At 45.1% G+C, this 20,467-nt stretch overlaps 1 protein-coding gene across 4 annotated transcripts; it reads right to left on the reverse strand.

The window, feature by feature from the left end:
• Positions 1-436: 436 nt before the first annotated feature.
• Positions 437-20,230, reverse strand: TEF (TEF transcription factor, PAR bZIP family member). 4 transcript variants are annotated; one of them, XM_044984181.1, is made up of 5 exons: positions 20,031-20,227; positions 11,164-11,490; positions 8,682-8,902; positions 7,669-7,880; positions 437-5,774 (listed from the first exon to the last, which is right to left on the reverse strand). In XM_044984181.1, the coding sequence occupies exons 1-5, from the start codon at positions 20,131-20,133 to the stop codon at positions 5,753-5,755; spliced, it is 885 nt and encodes a 294-aa protein (XP_044840116.1). In that variant the 5' UTR covers positions 20,134-20,227; the 3' UTR covers positions 437-5,752. The 4 variants fall into 4 exon arrangements, with proteins under 4 accessions (XP_044840116.1, XP_044840099.1, XP_044840123.1 ...); XM_044984164.1 differs by lacking the exon at positions 20,031-20,227 and adding an exon at positions 14,454-14,789; XM_044984188.1 differs by lacking the exon at positions 437-5,774 and having other exon boundaries at positions 7,665-7,880; positions 20,031-20,230.
• Positions 20,231-20,467: the final 237 nt, after the last annotated feature.

The following is a 20,467-nucleotide window of genomic DNA, read 5'->3' on the forward strand; positions in this document are numbered from 1 at the left end:
GGGGCAGGGGGGAGAGAAGAAGGGGAAAACCATCATTTTCAACATATTTGCTCCCTGGAGTCCTAAATAAATTTCTCCTTCGTCCACAAGATTGCCAACTAAATCCTAACTGCCTCATTGGAGTGGAGGCAGAAAGGAGCACAGATTGTTTGCGGCATTGACAAGTTTTCTTTGGACTTTGCAAAGTGAAAGTTTGATCTGGAAGTGATCAAGGGACACTAAGTATGAAACCTTGTGACATTTCCGAAGTCAGTTTATAATCCCAATGTAATAAAGGAAACATAAGATGAGAAACTGTGTTCCGTGTACACCGTATACGCATACAAGTAGACCTGTAGGACCTAATTTTGGAAGATGCAGCCCCTTTCCATAACAATTGAAGGATCAGCATCAGGCAGAACGCTGGCAGAGAGAGAAATACATGACTAGATCTTGCTATAGTGGAATATACACTTTATTTTTTTTAAAAAGGAAAAATACTAATAATTTCATACAGTCAAAACTTTACATTTTAAACAAAAAAGCTTTAAAAAAAAAAAAAAACAGTCATCAAGAGCAGAAAGGATTTCAACTACCCACAAATTCCAAGTGATTTTTCAAGACTTGGAAACTTCAAATCCAGTTTGTTCATTTAAAAAAAAAAAGTGTCAGAAGTGGAAATTTAGGAGGATACCAGGTGTACAGTGAAATGCCCTTTCCTCATTAAACTGCAATTCAGGCACCTTTATTTTCTCCAATCAGCTTGCAAGAGTGTGTGTACAAAATGAGCAGTTTTGGGTACAGGATTAATAGCGAAGCTAGATTATTTATGGTAATAGACAACTTTACCCACCTGTTTCACAAACATGATAATATCTGGTAAATAGTAGCAATTTTACATTTCTATAGGGCCTTTCGTCCAGAATGATCCGAAAAGCATTTTACAGACTGACTTACAAAACTATATACAGGAATTACTTTGCCTTCCTCAAAAACAGAGATACCCAAGAGGTGAAACACAGCAATTGTTTAATGACGCAAAGCAAAACTATATATTAAAAATAGTATTTTGCAGTTAGTACAACATTCTGCAGTCAAATTTTTCCTTATGAATGAGTGGGATAGAGTGGTGTCATCTGCAGATCCAAATAAAGGACACTTCAAAATTCTCTTGCTTCTGGCATTAAAATGTAGTGTAAACCGAACACACCAAATGTGATTCTTCCAGAAACACTAATGAGATCAAAACAGAGTCTCTCCTCTTCTCCAAAAAAAGCTTGACAGGAACAGAACTCCAGTGAATAACTTGCACATAACTTAGCTGCTTCACGGTTACTTAACAGCTTGGGAACATAATACAAAAATGTACCACCATTTCTGCCCACTATGAAAACCGTGTAATTTTCCATTGTTATTTCAATGGAATGCTGCAGCAGCAGATACTGGAGTGGAGGCCACTGCTGTACATCAGTTAAAGTCAGTGAGCTGAAGGTATGTCAGGGGAAAGGTTTCATCACAGGGCTGTGGGCCCCAGTGCTAGATAAAGTTTGAAGGACAAGGACAAGTTACTTCCTAACACATTGACCATGATTCTCAACCATTAATTTTGTTTTCTTCTAGTCTAAAATTGACACAAAAAGAATTTGACTGGCTGCTGAAAGTTCCATCTGTGCAGTATCCAGTGAAAATGCACTGAAAACTCAAGTCTTTAGTCAATGGAGCTCTTCACGCACCAAAATGTGTGCGAGTAGGATAACCATACATTTGTGTACACACAACATAACTACCTAGGTTATGGCTGAGTTGCAGTAACAGTCAATGACACTGAAGTCTGGTTAGAGGGCTACATTTAAGCCACAACCAATTTAAAAAACAAAAGTTACTGTTTTTCTGGATTCGCACAGCGCTTTTTATGAAACTGACCAATAGGAGTGCTTTCCAAATGTTACTGGCCAACAACAAAACTGACTATCCAGAAAATGGGATTGTCTGAGTACAGTGATGAATGTCACCTAAGTGACTACTGTAAAAAAATTAAATTAAGTTTCTCGGTTGGGGTGGTTTATTATTTTTAAATATTTTTGTCACCAGGAAGCATCACAATTAAATTAAAACTCCACAACATCAATCTCCCTTTGATTTCTGCAGTTCTCTAGAAAAAAAATAAATCCCAAGTCATGCAACATGAAGCACATCTAACAATTTTCAGGTGTTACAATGGAAGCGCTATTTATTACTTCATAGGACAGATTAATTTTAAAAGTGTATTTACATGTTCTAAGTTATACAAAATACAATATTCCAATAAATCACATAAGAGTGTAGAAGATTAATCCTTCCATTATCCTGACCAGTAGCAAACAGATACGTCAACGCTGCTCTAGAAGACAGATACCAGCTACCTGCTATTCCATTTAGGTAAGTAAACAAATCCTCACCTCACCCTCAGCTGCACATATGGATGCAGCTTTGTCAAGCAATTCACGCAACCACATGAGCTAAGTGCAGTATTACTGCCATCTGCAAGTCAGAATCAAGTGCCTTAATTTAATGGACATAGTGAGCACATTAATATAATAACTACTGTAGTTAGAAATAATAGCACCTTCCCTCACTCTCCCAAGTTCTTTTCACCTTCATGCTCTATCTTGGATCATAAGAAATATGATGAAGAAAAGGAGGCGCCCATCACTTAAAGTGAACATCTTGGGTATGAGCCCAAGCTGTGGGGTTGAGATCTGGATCCGAACTGCCCCAAAGTTAGAAGCAGGTCGGCCTCAGTTTCAGCATTCTGGCTCAGCCTAGTATTTTGGCTTAATCTTATCTTTTGTTTTTTCCACTCCTCTTTATCCTCCGCTTACTTTTTTACCTCCCTCACAACCCTCCACTCCATTGTGACCCCCTGAACTTTAAACGTTTGTATTCTAAAAAAGCCACACAATAAAGAATAATGAACCATCCGGCTAAAAATACTGACAATCTCCAAGGAACTTTATTAGCTTTGTTGTCCCTTCCCCCAACCTTTAGTGGTGGTTTTGGTAGATGCACAACAGAAGAATTACTTAAGACCAACAAAGCTGGTCAAGATTTTGTATTTCTGTGAGGGGAAAAGCCCTTAAATACTAAAATAAATGTTCTCTCCTCAGTAAAGATTTAGATCTAGGTTACTGCACAATATGAAGTTAATGGGTCAGGTGACCTCTGCATCTGCCCTTTGTCTTGGACTCACCCACCACAGCCAGGAGAAAACAATACAGACACACCCTGATTTTACACAGCTTTAAGATAACTAAACACTTTGTAAAATCAGGACTTTTGATAACCAGGAGCTTCAGTTCTGTAAAGTTTAGGAGCTCTGCAGATCTGAAGTTCGACAGCAGCACTGCTCTCCTGCTGACTACACAAAATATTTTTGCCACAACGATTGTACTTTTACAATATTCCTAAACCCTGGTGCTGCTGGACCTCCACTGCACTTGCTACCTTAAGATGTACCTGGCACAGTTAGTAGCACCTCTCTTCAAATGGTTAACATGGCTGGGAAAAACAATAATTCAGAGCTAAGTAATTGGAAATATATGCTAGAAGATGTTGATATATTTACATACATTGAACATCTTTAAAATCAAGGCCCTAGAAAACTTTAAAAAAAAAAATTCCACCAAAAAAAGGTTGTTCAGGTCTGCAGTACAAGGTGTAAGCCCTGCAGCACTTTATATAGGTGGTAATATATCCTTGACATTTTAGGAATTTGATGCTGGAATAGTAACCCATTTGCAGGTATTTGGAAACTTTCACATACTGTCCTAGCAAATCTTAAGAGTTCCAACTTATAAAAGTACTAGTTGTGTTGTTCCATGGATGTAATTTGTAAAGTCGTGTGAGCAAAAAAGCCAAAAATGGCTGTGAACTTATGATAGTAACAGATCACAAATCGCAGCAATGACTGCACCTGGTGATATTCAGAACAAAAAGAGCTCTCAACTACCTGTGTAGCTGTTGCCATCGCTTCACATTGATTCTACAGACATAACCGGCTTCAGAGTGACAATCCCAGAATCTTATTATCTACATATTGATAACATTTCTTACTGATTAGGAAAAAAAGTTAAAGCATGTTCTTTAACACTGAACACATGGTCCACTTGCAAGACTAGATCAAGCAGTGCACTTGATGGATAAAGCCCATTCATCGTTGCCAGGTTACACTGAAAAATTAATTGGTTACAACTTTGTTTAAAGAAAGTTTGCAACAGTCTGCTTCTCCCCATTGCTCCCTTTCCTCTTCTCCTTCCTGCTAAGAAGTTCTGAGGGCAGGATCCCTCTGGGGAAGATGAAGACACAGTATTTGTACAGTATTAAACCATACCTCCTAACTTTCAGTTGTAATGGATTCTGAGCCTCCCATTTAGGCCCTTTTCCTTTTGCAGGCTTTCAAAAGCACTTTATCAACCAGGTGTCTGCCATTAATCAGCCTCCTGGCAGAGAGTTTGTCATATGGAAAACCTCCTCTCTTCATGTCTATGTTATTGACAGAATCTTGGATACAAGTGCAGCCCTACAATATTTTACTGGAAATAAGCCATTCCATTTCTTCTTTCACCTATAGATTTGGTTATGATGTCTGGTTAGGATTCTCTTGCTGTATTGATGGCACCTTTCCTTCCATGGACATCCTCCCTTTTCTACAGGGCCAACATCCCTGCAATGCTCTCTAAGTGCCTCATCTACCTCCATATATGCCCAGGGTCTTTGTTTTTAAAGCTGTTCCATTATGACACAATGGCATTGCTGGATATTTTGGGTCCATGAGACAGATGTACGATGTATTCTCCAAGGTGCTTGGGGAATTAGAGTGCAGTAGGAAAAAAAGAGAAGGATGCAGAGCATGGTAGCTGCTAGCCACTGTTCCCCTGGGGCTTCAATACAGATTGACTGGCCTGGCCAGCAGCAAGATACAGTGCTCAGCAGCTCAGAAGTACACACCTCTCCCCTATTTTGGTGTGGCAGACAGGAAAATGGATGTAATTTGTTTTACTGGGATACAAAGAGCCCCTTAAAAGTAAAATGTGAAGGGGGTGGGCTCCCCACAATGTACATATCACGGGAGGAAGCAGTTAAGGAGCTGCATTTGCCATCTGGGGTATATAACAGGATTTATTTGTTACCCTTTCTACAGCACACTCGACGGTGCTTTTTAGTTTACTTCAACAAATCTGTTACATTTTCTTGCACGCCTAGACTCTTTTCCCTGGATGCCTCTGGTTCAGCACTCCCAGCAGTACCTCACAAGATACTATGCTTGTCAGAATCCAGCTGCAGCAGTAGCTAAAACCTATTCCACTGCCCCTAACCCCAAAAGTCAGTGACAATATAGTTTAAGCCATTTTAAGTTAGAATCCTCCTTTCTCCCATTTCATTCAAGTATCAAAACAGAGTCACTATTCACACAAGTCATCAACAGATTGGACTGAAAGACATGAGCTGTGAGTGTCATTGACAAGTGTCAGTAAGTAACATTACTGTAGTTTGATTACAGAGAGAAGACAAACATTAGTACAAAAAAGATAAGAAAGCCATACACAGCATTAAGAAGACCTTGCACTTTTCATCATGCCAGCCCCCGTGCAGTTCAGATGGGGTACTTGCAGGCAGTGTCCCCGTCAGTTGTTTGTGCTGGATACCTCTCACACATCTCACTGCTCACTCTGAAGACAGATGGTTTCATGTGTGCTTTTTAGTTTCTTTGTTTTTAGAAGTCTTTAAAGTTGCATCACTCGGAATCAGATAAGTCACTTTAAATAAAGCAAAGCAGTAAGTGTGACAATTTATTTACAATATACTCCTACTATCACTACTACACACCACTCTGTGAAAGAAAAAAACCCAGTGGTGTGGGATTCTATTTTCTCGCTACAAAGCTATCTCCCTCTTTGATGTTCAGGAGGAATCAGACTGGCGCTGCACAAAAAACCAGCTCAGCCCAGACAAGCAGGTAATAATGCAGGGGAAAAACAGGCCCTGTATAGATTTACTTTCATCATGCTGGATTAGCCTCCTTCCCCACTCCATTAGGGAGCTAACATATGAATTTAGACAAGCAGCGTTATTCTCACATTGAGCTCGCAAAGCTGAGCTAGTCAAAATCTCTGTTGCAGAAAAAGAAACCCCATAACTTCTACATGCTCTTATAAGTTTCTAATTCCTTCACTCAAATCTATCCTAAAAATCTCCCACACTCCTCTTGCTCCCTAATACAAACATCATCCCCCAACATCTAACCCCACCAGTTCTAACATTTTCACTGCCATAAACCTGGGATAAAATACATACAACAATGACACTCTACTTTTGTACCAGGCATCTTACTAAAGCTCTCCATTCCTGCAGGTGGAGGAAGCCTCCAACATTACACAAGAATGCATTTGTCTTTAGCACCATTTATTGTAGGAGCAGCGCTGGGAAGTAATCCATTCTCAGCACCAAGAGGGCAAGTCATGTGCTTGAGAGAAAGCCAGCTGGCATGGAGAGACTGCCACTCAAATTGGTTGTGAGGTAAGTTTTTCATGTGTAGAGTGGGTGTGGCTTCTCCCTAGCTTGCTCAAAAGGACCAAGTATCACTTAAAGGGGTGCAGAAGAAATCCCCCACCAACTCTTGTACAACTGTGAAGATGCATTAGAGTGGTGGTTTGGGTTTGTTCCCCATTGCCCAAAACACAAAGTGCTGGTGATTCCCAAATGAGATGGACCTAAGGTTTGACCTGATGAGGCCACAGGTGAATGACCCAACGTTTGGTGGTGCCCTTCTCCTTCACTTCTGAATCAAGAGTCACATGCTGCATAATTAGTTGTTCAAGAAAAGAAGTCCCCTAACTATATTAGGGAAAATGAAGAAGAGAGCGATGCACTCCCTAAAATCCATTGCCGTGAACTCAAAAAGCGTTACCTCACATTGGTAAAGGAGAAGTGTGGGGCTCTCTGCCCTGCACCTCATCCTATGGTTCTGGGAGCTAGCCAAAGAAAAATGTATTGTTTAGAAACAATGTTTTCACTGCACTCTGGTTTACACAAATGCATATTCATCAGAATGTTATCTTCACCTCTGCAGAAGACAGTTCCCAGGCCTAGGAGGTTTCCCTGTTCCTCCTGAACAAGAGCACAGAGCCCTGCACAATGGGTGCTGATCAGCTACATTCCAATATTTAGGAACTGGGAAAGGAACTTTTTAATGATGCTGTCCTGCAGCACCCATTTGTATCCCCAATTATAAAACTAAGTTTTAAAAAAAAGAGAGAGAGAACACGAACAGAGACAGGAGACTTTTGCACTTCAGCCAGCTCTCTTTCCATTTAAAATGGAGATTAGAACAGAAAGCAAAAGCCTTGTCCAACAATCTAAACAGATTCACTTTTATTCCCCTGGATGGATGAATCCATTCTCTTAGATTAGCATCACCAACTGCTCTAGCAGTGTTAACACAAAGCTGTAAAAGATGGACACAACTTAGATTCTGGCACCACAAGGGTCAGGAAAGGACCTGACCAAGTTGTGCCATCAGAAGCAACATCTTTGTTATAGATGCACAATGACAAAGCCTCCAAACATGTTATTTCTGGGAGTCTCTACAGAAGGCAGAGAAGTCCAAGAGCTAAACAAGGAGCCCTAGCAAGGAAAGAGGGTGTTGCTTACAAGGGTCCGTATCTGGTCTCATATTTAGAGACAATGTTCTTGCATTTCCCCACTTCCTTGCGCAGCTCTGCCACCTCTGTCCTGAGGGCAGTGTTCTCCTTCTCCAAGAAGGCTGCTCGGATTGTGATCTGATTCTCTTTCAGTCGCCGAGCATCACGGGAACGCTTTGCTGCCACGTTGTTCTTCTTTCGCCTTGTCCAATATTTTTCATCCTGTAGGAAAGAAAAAAAAAAAAAAAAGAGAAAATGCCAATCTGACAGCTCAGTATTTCATATCCAGCATCAAACAGCTACCTTCCTGCCCTGCCACAAGAGTCATCCTACCCAAAAAAGGCATCCTACTTGCTATTGGACTTCCTCCTGTAGCTCATGCAGGAAGCTGTTGGGTTGGCTAGGCTCAGATACTAACTGAAGTTTAGGCAACCAGGTACTGGAAGATTGTCTCCTCACAAGAAGCCTATTTAGGATAGTCCGGGGTGGGGAACTAAACCGGAGATGAAATTCAATAAAGGGAACATTTCAGCTGGACATCAAGAACAATTTCTTAACAGCTACGTCTATTAGCCTGTGGAATAGTCTCCCAGTGAAAATGATTAATGTTTCATCGTGCAGGGCATTTAGAACTGGACTAAACAAAAGCACTGGCAAATGAGAACATGACCATGAAGACAGTATACAGTGTGGGGTGCAAATTTGCATTAGTGAGGAAGAGCAAAGGAGGAATGAGCTGAGACAACTTAGTTTTTCCATCCTTTTCTGTGTCTACCACCACAAGTCACTCCTGCCCAACAATTCACTCACTGCTCCAAGTTAACAAAGCAGTAAGGGCCTTTCAGCTGAATAGGAGTCAGCCTGCCAACCCTCTTCTGAGCAATGTTCTCCACTCAACTCTGTAGGTATGGCACATATTGGCCTTGCCCCAAATGTATTTCAACATACAAAAAAAAAAGACACCCCCCCCCACACACACACTCTGAGTAAAGCCTTATCAGTCTGATATAATAAGTCTGTTACCTTTTGCTCATCTGGGACAAAAACCTTCTTGGCCTTTTTAATCATGGGCTGTGGTTTCAGGTCCTCTTCAGCAAACTTGTGCTTGCGAGGATTGAAGAGCTCACCACCGGGCACACTGGAGAGCACTAAGTCAGCAGGGTCGGGGTTAAAGTTTACATCAATCTCAATGCAGTCTGGATCAACAGGGCTCGGAGTCTCTCTCTCACTCTCTGGGGAGGATTCTAGTAAAGGGCAGTAAACATCAGAATAGGAGATCAGCATGATGAAGAAAATAAATCCAAGTACCCATATATGGGCATCTCTGCTCACTGTCCTAGGGTGTGTCACATTTCTCACTTCTATTTAATAGTGAACGCAGTACTGTACAAGACATATATCTTGCAGGGAATGGAACTAATATCTCAGCCTTACACAGAAATGTTGGATAAACTCCTTCACCATGGAAGAAATACAAGCCCTGGGCATGCATGCCCAGAATGAGATATACAAGAAGATAAAAATGGCAGAAAGATATCAGTTTCTCCCTTCAGCAAAAAATCTTGCGGCCATGCGCACCTTGCTATGTACAAGAAGTATTTGCTCCAACAGAGTGAAATCAAAAATTCAGAGCTCTAGCTCCCTGCCATTTATGGCTCAGAAATTCCCACAGAAGCACGAGCTGGCCTGGAGATTTCTCTCACTCAGTCCACTGAAGATCACACAAAATTTGATTTTCAGCATGAAAAATAGAGGTTTGATAAAAATCCACACATCACGTTCTTCCTTATTTGTTATATGTAAAGGGAAGAGTAATAAGAGCGGGCCTGGTGTGGAAGAGATGTGTACTGTGACAGAAACAGACTGGTAGCATGACCTTTAAAGACACAAGTTAAAAGTCACATTACAGTAAGCTTATGTGTATAAACATCTTTCATGCAGATGAACAGCAAATTGTAGCACGAAGTGAAATATAGGCAGGGATAAATGAATCTCTTCTTCCGCTAGTGAAATGCAGCCACATATCTGGGCAGTAAAACATTAGCAACACTACACAAGAGTTTAGGAGAAACAACAACAAAAACTATACCCAAAAGGATAACATAAAACACATCATATATAAACACAGAGTCCACAAGTGAGCACTTGATGATGGTTTCTTTCCTCTCTCCTGCTGAAAAACCTTGTATTCCATGCTGTGCATTTGTCTACCAGGTTTGTGGAAAGGGGGTGAGGGTTCAGGCCCTTTCCATAAAGCCTTCTTGCAGGTTCTTCTCTCACAAAATAGCCATTAAGTCTGTGCAGTGTTTTTGTGTGGAATTCCCAAGTCCAGCACTAAACTGAAAAGTGAAGCTCCTCTCCGGATATGCACACCGCCATCTAGGATCAGATCATGAGTAGCTACGGTGGAGGCACCAGAAATGTGTTTTTATTTTTTTTCGTCTCTCCTTTCTCACCTCAGGTACTCAAGAGACTTCTAAGCATTCCTTGGAGCTTCAAACTAAAGTATAAACAGCCTCTGTCCAAAAAAAACTTAGCTGTCACATTTCACAAGCTTTATTATAACATTTCCATAAAGTAAAGTTCATTGGACATACACTAATTACTACTGCTTTACCTCAATGGACTGAACCACCAAGGTGTTCAAAAGCTTATCTGAACCTATCAAGTCTGCAGATCTTATAGTAACAACAAGAATTCAAGGAATTCCAGACTCTTGCTAGGTTAGAAGTACCAATTAGAAAGGCTAATTTTATTGGTATTTCAGATTTTCCAATTCCAACTAGAAACAAAAAATAGCACAGAAGCAATGTGAAGCACAGAAGCAATGTGATTTTTTTAAAAAGACAGATGTTAAAACCTCAAAAAAAGTCCTGCTTCAGTTGTGGGAGAATGTTTGGGCTGGTTCTTATTTTAGTTGGGCTCATTCCCCAGCTCTAGCATCAGCATCCACAAGATTGCAATCAGACACACTAATGTGAAGTGGCTAAGCAGCAGTGGCACTAAGGCCTTGTCTACACTTAAGGGAAAAGTCGATTTAAGCTACGCAATCTGAGTTACATGAACAGCGTAACTCAAATCAACATAGCTTAGATCTACTTACCTTGGGGTCCACACTACGTGATGTTGACAGGAGACACTCTCCCATCGACTCCCCTTACTTTTCTTGATCAAGTGGAGTACAGGAGTCAACGGGAGAGCGATCAGTGGTCGATTTAGCAGGTCTTCATTAGACCCACTAAATTGACGACCAAAGCATCAATCACTGCAGCAGTAAGTGTAGACAAGCCCTAAGTTATTTTGGGAGTGGGAAAGACCTCTTCATAAAGATTAGCAGGAATTTACAGATGAATTAAATTCTATAGGCTAAACACATTTATGCTGTTTAAGCTTCTGAAGCTAATCTCCACAGGGTGGTAATGCTTCTCCCCAGGTTAAGGAGGCCTCTTTACATATAACAACAACAACAGAAACCATCCACATGGCTTCAAAGTATTTCACCTACCTGTGCCGGAGGCAGCTTCAGATGGTTGGAAAACTACAGTGGAAGATGATGAGGGAGGAGAGGCAGCAGACGCACTGGCAAGCTCTTTGCCTTCCAGCTCAGCCACAGGCAGGAGCGGGTTCTGGTTCAAGCCTAGGTGAGCAGGGCTGGAAGGGATTCCATTCTCCAGGAGGAACTCATCCAGATCCATGTACTCCAGGTGGAAAGATTCTCCATCATAAGGGATGGTTTTGTCCCAGATGGGAGGCATGAGGGAGGCAGAGACTGCCATAGTGCTGGCAGCTGCTGCTTCATCCTCCTCGAGTTTTTCCTTCTCCTTTTCTTTATCTAAAAGACAAAAACAAAGGTCACTGTGTAAAATATGGGTTAGAAGATTAAAGATTAGGTTTAAATAATGGTAAGAGTTCAATACAGACTCCATCAGAGCAAGGAAATTCACTCCTGGACACATTCTACATCAGTTTACTCAGCCCAATCTCCATGTGTAACCCACACTTAAGAGTTTGTCTGTCTCCATAGAACAGGTAGGCCACAGAGATTTACAAGTACATTAAAGTCTTGGAGCTAAAAGAGCAGGGTCTTTTAGCTCTGAGGCCCTCTGTTTAATCCACACTGCCAACAATCCCCCCAGGGGTGGAATAATACACATGCTCCTAAGCACCATGATTCACCACAGTTTAGATTTGATTATCTTTAGGCTTTATGGCAGATATCTTGTTTCTCACAGGCTTTTCCTGGAAGACAGGAAAAGTACATGCGGAAGGGTCAGGTTACAATGGAAACTATTAAGAAGCCTTTGAGGTAACAAGAAAGTTTATCCTGAAGTTGGGAGATAAGTGCAAGGAGGGAAAGACTAGGTACAAGAAAGGGGGGGGGGGAATAAATAAATGGGGATTTTCATATTCAGTTTGGAAATAAGACAAAGTTCATCTAATGCTAGCTGTAACAGTTCAGCTAAGCATTTATAAAAGCATTTGTTCCTGAAAACATTCAGTGTCCCCACACAGTACTCCCTCCAACAGTTAGTTATAGGTCAAAATACCTACCACACAGTTCCCCAAAAGGGGAGGTTGTAGGAGAACATCTTTGAATTTTCCCCAGAGATTGATGAAATTTTCTGTATAAACTACCCTATAGGTCATACGCAAGAGAAGCACAGTTGTCTCTATGCTAAGCAAAGCCCATTTCTGACTGAATTCCTGGAAGCCTAGTCAACTGGTTGCTGAAGCTCATAGATAAACTGAGTAGAATCTTGGCAAAAAATAAGGCCCATAAGAATTAGAAGACAGCTTTAAATAATGACACTACTTTGTCCATGAAACCACACCTCACTCATACTCAGATCAGGTGCCTATCTCTAGACCTTACTGGACTGAGTACCATTTTGGGGGCAGAAGCACATCCGCTGACTGGTGAAAGCATGATGGTCAAGACCTGGGATGAGGAGGAATGGCTGCAGAGCAATGAGATTTTTTTCAAGTTTTGTGAGGTGCTCACTCCCACACAAGAGTACCTGGATGAGAGCTCATCTTACTTTAGGCAATACAGAGAAGATTGCTCTGTGGAAACCAGGAACCCCAGGTAATTACTGCTTGACGGGATGTTCATTTGGGGTTTGGAAGTCTACATACAGGCTATTGTGCGGGAAGTGTATACAGCAGTATAAATTCATGCAGCAAGTGTGATCAAAGTATAAATATATACTTGCAAGAATGCTCAGCAATTGTAAACTAAGTTTCCTCATGCTGCAATGTAGAATTAGACAACACCATCATTCTGATTCCGAATAAAACAACGTCATCACTAGAATGACACACTCCAGAGAGATGTAAATCCTACTGGCTCTTCACTGTTCACATAGGGAAGCCTGGCAAAGAGCACAATGCACAAACCTGAGAACACTGGGCTGTTCCAAAGCAGATGGAATAGATCAGTCAGTAGGCCAGCAGTGTTACCGAAATGTTGGGTCTGCCTAGCTGACAGCCAATGACAGCCAGACAGGGATAAGGAAAGGTTGCTTTATTTTGCAGAAGAAAGGAGAGTTTTGTGCCTTGGTACAGAAACTTTATTTTATACAAAAACCAGGAATTTTTTATACACACACAAGCTTTGGTTCTGTTAGGATTTGATTGGTGGTTAGCAAACCCTGCACTTCTGCAATTTGCTTAGCAAAAACCGGCTTAGGACCAGCTTCAACTGCCTTAAGACCAATAAGGGAAGACAGTTTAAAAGTTTAGGCTACTGTGTCCGTAAGGTGTTCAATTTTCCCTAATGGTTGCCAGTACTAGCTGTTAGGGGGTTGCTGCTGACTGTCACAGTAGGGTCAACCACACAGAGAGACAAGTAGCCTTTTAGCCCTGCTGTGATTTTAGAAGATCCTGCATACCAACCCTTAGAAAACCCTACCCCAATTACTCTGGCAGACATTACTTCAAACTACTTCCTTAGCAGGAACAGAATCAAGGTGGAATAGGCCTTCTGAAGGCTCAAGGCAAGAATGAGGTTTCTGTTGAAAAGCACAGCACTGTGATACAGGGTATCATTGTTACTTCAATCTGCTGTATTCTGCACATTACGTTTAAAGGCACAAAAGAAAATTTAATTCATAGCAAACGAAAAAAACCTGGATGAGAAAGTAATTGCTTCGCCAGCCAGAGGCTCGGGACTCCCCAACGCTAGCAGGAACACACATGCTGATAGTAGATCACAAGCTCTTCAGATAGGGCTGTATCTTTCTATGCATTTGTCCAGTGCCCAGCATAATAGAGCCAGTCTTGCCTGAGATCTCCGAGTACTGGTATAAGTATATATAATCAGTGAACCAAATGCACATGACACTGATGACACAGTTTTGTAAATCACATTGATTTCGGCTGGAGTGGTCAGGCAACTGGACACTTGCGGGCAGCAGGTGGCCACGCCTGGAGCAGGGAGCCCAGCCCAGCCCAGCCCTGCGGGACAGGCCGAGCTGCGGCCGGGGGCGGAGGGGGGATTTCTGTTGTTTGACGTTGCGGTATTTTGCACTGGCGAAAAGCCCCGAGGCTGCAGCCAGACCCCGGGCAGGTCCGTCCCTCGGGGCAGCCCTGGGGCTAGGGAGGGGGAAGATACCGGACGGGGTGAATCTCTCCCCGCCCCCGTCCAGCTGGTGCCGCCCGCAGCCACTGGAGCCCCGGCCCGGCCCTAGCACGCAGCCGGGCCCGCCCCGGGGACCGGGGACTCGCCCCGCCCCTCGGCACGCGCGCTCCGGCCGCTCTCGGGGTCGCGCCGTGCGTGCGCGCTCCCGCCCTCACCGAGGCGCGCGTCCCGCGGAGGATTCTCCATCAGCTTCTTCAGCACTAGCGGGAAGGCGCCCGCCAGGCTCCGCTCCTGCTGCGCGGAGGCGGCCGCCCCCGCGCTCCCCGCTGCTGCCTCCTGGCGCGCGGCGCGGCCGGGCATGTCCCCGCTGTCCGGCGAGCGGTGTCAACGCCGAGGCCCCCGCAGCGGAAGGCTACGAATTAGGGCTGCGCCAGCCGCTCCAGGAAAGACACCGCCAAGGCGCACGCGCCAGCCGCTGACGCCGCGAGTCCAGCCTCGCCTTACTTCTTTATTCATGAGCGCGAGCTTCCCTCACTTCCCGCCCACAACCCAGGCCGCCTTCTGTGATTGGCTGCGCCGCTCGAGGGACGCGCGCCCATTGGCCATAGGCGGACACGTTCGGTCGGCGCGGGCCAGGAAAGCGCAAGGAAGGAGTGCGACTCATTAGCATGTTAGTCCCGCCCCCAAGCATTCACGTCGCCGCCTCTGCCGTTTCTTCCAAAGACCCCGCGCGCGCGGAGCGGGGGGGTTTGAAAACAGCCGCGCGCACAGTACTGCTGCGGCGCTCGGAGGAGAGCGCGCGAGCCCAGTCACTGGAAGGGAGCAGCCTCTGGGGCCGGGAGTCGCGAGCCCATTAGCTGCTGAGCCCGCTCCGGGGGGGCGGATCCTGCCCGTCACAGGGGCGCGGCCCCGCCCACCCCCATCGGCCCCGCTCCCTGCAGCGGGCGGGCGGGGCCGGCCCCAGAGGAGGTGGGGGCCGGATTTCGGAGATCCCAGCTCGGGCTGCTGCCAGCGCTCGGCCGCGCGGGGGATTTTGCCCCACTTGTGTCCCGCTGGCCTCCCGCCCAGTGGCTCCCCCAGCGCGAGTGCCTCGTGTGTGTGCACAGGGTTAACGACTCCAGGCTGCGACGTGCCCGCTGTCAGGCAAACAGCCTCTGTCTACACTAGGGGTCGCACTACTTCAGCGCCACTCCGGGCTGGCCCCAGCTGGTCACCTTACCAGTGAGGACAAGGCTGATCACGTGATACGAGGGCCGCTTGTATGCAGCTGCTAAATGACAGCAAAACACCCTAGCAATACATTAATTTCTTCCTCTTTCCTTTTCCCTTCCCACCCTCTGCTTCTCCCTAGTAGCGGTATCATTTCGTGCTTCTATTTTATCTTTATTATGTTAGTGCTGAGAGGCCAACCAAGAACCCTTTCATGGTGTTCTAGGCACTGCACAAACATAGACGGCATCTGTCTTGCCAAAGAGATCATGATATCACAATGAAAAAAATGTGAAATCAGACTCAGCCCCCCTCCTCCCTCATGGGTCTGAAGAAGTGATGTGTATGATCATCCTCCTTGCACACAAGTCATCTATAATTTTTGCTTGACCAGCACCTGCTCTGCTTCTTGGAGTACATTTTCAAAAGAACACAATCTGGGGCAGAGTTTCAAGAAAGCTCAGCCAGCTAGGTGCTGAGCTCTTGAAATCTGGCTGCCAGTATCACAATTGTACCTGCTGAATGCAACATTCTTTTGAAAATCTTGCCCTAATGGTAGGCAATGAGCATTTGAAACTCTGGCCTTGAGTACTTTTGGAAATCTATTCCTTAATTTTTCATCCAGGGAATATTGCTGAGTAAGATGGAAGCTCCAAAAACATCTTTAGCTTTTTTATTCTTAGAGGAAAGCAGGGAAGATAAACATTATCACTAGATTTGACTTTAGATTAATGGGAACCTTAGTGTATTGACAGGCATAAGGAAACTAGGTGAAAGGCAATGTAAAGAGGCAGAGCACTCTACCAGTCTGCTTAAATTCAAACATCATCATGCAAACAAATTTATTCTCTATGGTCAACATCAGGGGAGATCAAATCTAACACAACCTCCAGATGGGATACTATGTGACATGGATATGATCTCACCCTGTCCTGCATCATGACAATAGCAGCTATGTGTCCCATGTGATGTCAAACCCCTAGGAGAAGGAAGAAACTTTGTGGTTGTTTCCAGCCCTCAAACAAACAAGGAAAATGGTGCTGGATTTAGAAGTGCAGACCCAATATAACTATACTGGTGAAGCTGGTGAGAAACTACCCAGAGTTACAATGTGCCATTGGCAGGGTGTGGATGGGGTGATCTATGAGTTCTTGTTTTTCTATCTTGTCTTTACCAATTTCCCACCGCTGTTCCTGCTGAATGTTTCCTGTATCACTCAAATACATACATGACACTTGCCACTGAAATGCATAAGTGGAGGGACTACATCCTGCAATCTTTCATTTAAAAAAAAACCACAGATCTCTACCCAGCCAGGCGTTAAGAGTATCTCCAGTAGCTCATCTAGCAGAGCTAACAAGCTCATAGACGAGTGATATACACTTCAAACGTATACTTTTTTGAACCGCAACACTGTCTTTTACTTGACTGTAAAAGTGCCAGACACATCTGCGGTGATGAATAAATAATATATTCCAACCAGTGGAGGACTATGTGACACATGCCCAAGACTGTCCACCCCATATCTAAAAGAGCCATTTCCATAATTCAGCCAGAGGGGAACTGCACTCCTCTGGCAAAAGTGCCATTATCTACCACAAAGATGAAGCTCATTTATGCATTTTCATGGGTCAGACCATGACCATGCAACTCACTCCCACAGAATCACTTTCGTCCCAGTTGCAAGGCAAACATTCTTTGACTTGACCTTCACTAATACAAACTCAAAGTACATCAAAATACACAAACAAATTCCCCACCCATGCCCCAGGGGGAGAAATGATGAAGAGAGATAGCACGTGATGGTAATTGGTCATGTTGCTCAATGCAGCACTGGAAGATTTGAGGATACCAAGATGATGAGCACAGTGAAAAAAAACTAAAAAGAATAGAACTGATATATACCCTCTACAGATTCTAAATAGTAGGCAATTAGTGTCCACATACACACAGCCAATCTCCTCTAGCTCAGCCAGTAGAAGATAGAAATACACAAATAAGAAGATTTAATGTTTTATCCAGCAAGGGGCAATTAAATGCATGCACCAGACTACTCATAATAAATCCTCCATATGCAGACCACAATGCTCTGTGTGGGGCAACTGGACTGTAAATGAAGTTTCCACCATGTGCTAACTTCCTCCAGCTAAGAAGAGAACTCAGCCTGTGAAGACTTAAAAGGAGCAGGAATCTCTCAGGGGAAATGAGGACTTAGCAGAGGAGGTGTCACTGAGTGCTTGTCACTGGTTACAGTCCTCATATCTGCTTCCCACCATTTTGTTCAAGACTGCAGTTTCCCTGGCAAGGTTGGTTTTATGATCTGTAAGGAATCTAAACTACAGTACTGAGGCAGTGAATTAGACGCACAGTGTCTCCCTCACCTCTAGGCCCCAAAAGTGGAAGCTGGTCTGGTCGAGGTGCAGTGCTTGTGCCTAACGCTGACCTCGTTCCCTGACTTACTCCCAGATGAGTTTAGCAGATGCTGAACATGAGGATTAGCTTTGTACAGTCACAGGCATGTGGCTGTGCACAGGAAGTGTTTAATTTACACAAAGATGATTTTTTGCACAGGCCTTAATAGGAGTTTGCAGGGAGCTTCTTGTGGAATCCTGCACAGTGCACTCTGCATGGGTGTCAAGTGTCTGGCTCTTCCTCAGACAGTGATATGAGAGGCTGGTTTGGGAACGTTTCCTTGGACTCTTCCTGGGATTAGATACTCAAGAGTCTAGTCACCAATGGAATAAAGTGGATGCGTGCAGTAGGTCACTGGAAACTACAACATCCACTGAGCCCTCCTTCTTTATTTAGATTTTGCAAATGTAACTGTCAGTTTCTCTTTAGCTCTGGTACTAAGACTTGGAACATGCAAGATGGGAATCCTGAGTGGGCTTAGCTTTTACACTGGGAAGCCTGTGATGGGGAATTCAGCTCCAAAGGGGGTGAGCAGAAGCACAGCTCTGATGTGGTGGGAGGATATGTAATAAGGAGCCTATGACCAGGTAGGGCATATGTGTGCAATCAGCACCACTAGGAGGGCTGCTGCAGGATAGCAGAGTGTGTGTAAAATGGAGAAGGGGTGTGTATGTGTGATGACAGACCTGGTCCCTGAAAAAGGAGGTTGGAAAGGCTGGCTCTGGCAGGGAGGTGTACTAATAGGGAACTAAGAACTAAAGGAGACTTAGGGAACATTCAGGGAGGTCCCCAGGCAAAGGGAGGGAGTTGTCATGGTACCATACCCCCATGCAGCCAAAGAAAGTCATGTCCAATTAAGACCAAATGCGTCCCTCCAATAATCATAGAATTTCCTCTGTAGCCCCATCAACAAATTCTTCCCAGGTCTCCTAAGTTAGATGGATTCCAATCAGTTGCTTCACTCTGCTGAACCCGGACACCAAGGATTTAAGGAATTTACTTAATCCAACCTTGGCCAAAGCAACATCCAGGCACTTGCACTAGTGACACTGCTTTCCTCGCTCTGCCACAACTGCACCCTCCCCTCTCAGTCAGCTTTTCACCATGGCACTGGATAGCTCAGAAACACGTCCAGGACCAGCCATCCAGCTCCATATTATATAACAGCCTGGTTATTGTACAAGGTCCCAGCAAGGGAGGGAGTGAACTTACAGGCAACAACAGAAGGACTGTGCTACAGGGACTTGACAAAATGAATCCCTTCAGAGAGGTGGGGAGCTATATTAATCCCTTCATCATCACTCATCTTCCTAATGTCATAGGTCCTCTTGTCTCTAATTAAATCTTCAGCTGCCTTTATTCTGTGCCATAAGCCACTTACTACCAGTGTACCCGCCCCCACTTGTATCCCATTAGCCTCTCTCCTTGGTTAAGAGATTCTTTCATTAATGCCTTTTCTGGTGCACCTCTCCTGTACCATGTTAGCCTCCTTTGCTGCCACAGAAACATATCTGTGTCTTGGCAGCAGTTTCTTCAGAACATTTAGTTCAGTGAACATCAATCTGCAAGGTAAGGAGGCACATGCCCAAACATGACTGAGGTGTGCCATGGCATTTCCACGTGCACTCCCACCCAGAACACTGCTCAGCCAGGAACGAGTTAAAACAACCACAAAGCAGCCTGCAAGGGACATGTAACTATCCCACCTGAAAACTGAAAAGTCCCTGGGTGTAGCGATTCCCCAGTGCGCGGAGTGCATCAAGCAAAGGTGGCTTGATGTATCCTGCACTGCCCCGGGGAGGACAAGAGTTTGCATTAGGGGACCTACTGGGTTTTTTGCATCTGGTTTGTGCGGGACTGTACTAGGAACACAGCAAGAGGGAAAGTCCAGAAAGGAAGAGACTCCGTGTACAGAGGGTGGGACATCGCTCTTGCTCCCTGCCCCGCTTTCCATTAGTAACCCCCTGCCGCAGCAGACACACAGTTTGCCCCACAAACATCCAACCCCCTGGATGACTCGTTCCCACCGCGGGCCCCTGGCTCGCTGGGAGCAGAGCCCCAAAGGCTCGGCAGCTTGGCCCCTTTCCTAGGGCCGGGGATCGGTCTCACCAGCACCCCCACCCCGCCTCGCCCTCTCCCGGGGAGCGCAGCCGAGCGCCGGGCGGACCTACCGGAGCGCGTGCCGGCCCAGGGCAAGGAGTACTCCAGCAGCGACTTCAGCACTTCGGGAAAGTCCATGGCAGGCGGGACGCCGAGGTTGTCGCAGCCGGACATGCCGTGTCCACTCCTGGCGGGGCCCGGGGGGTGCAGCGCGCAGATGCCTCTAATGGGAGTCACGAGAGAAGCCGCGGCCGTGCCCGGCGCGGGATTGGCTGAGCAGCGCTGGGCTGGGCAGATGAGAGCGAGCGAGCGAGAGCAGCAGCCTGTCCCCAGCCCAGCCCGCCTCCCAGCCGCGTCCTCGCTCCCGCTCCCCGCCCAGCGGGCCGCTGCTGGAACTGGCCTCCTGACTGGCTGGGCCGGGGCCGCCTGGCAGGATTGGCTGGTAGGACCCGCCGCAGCCAATCGGGCTGCAAAGAACTGGGCCTGTTACCTAACTTTGGGAAAGAAG

The sequence above is a fragment of the Mauremys mutica genome, chromosome 1 (assembly GCF_020497125.1).
Source record: "Mauremys mutica isolate MM-2020 ecotype Southern chromosome 1, ASM2049712v1, whole genome shotgun sequence".
Taxonomy (NCBI): domain Eukaryota; kingdom Metazoa; phylum Chordata; order Testudines; family Geoemydidae; genus Mauremys; species Mauremys mutica.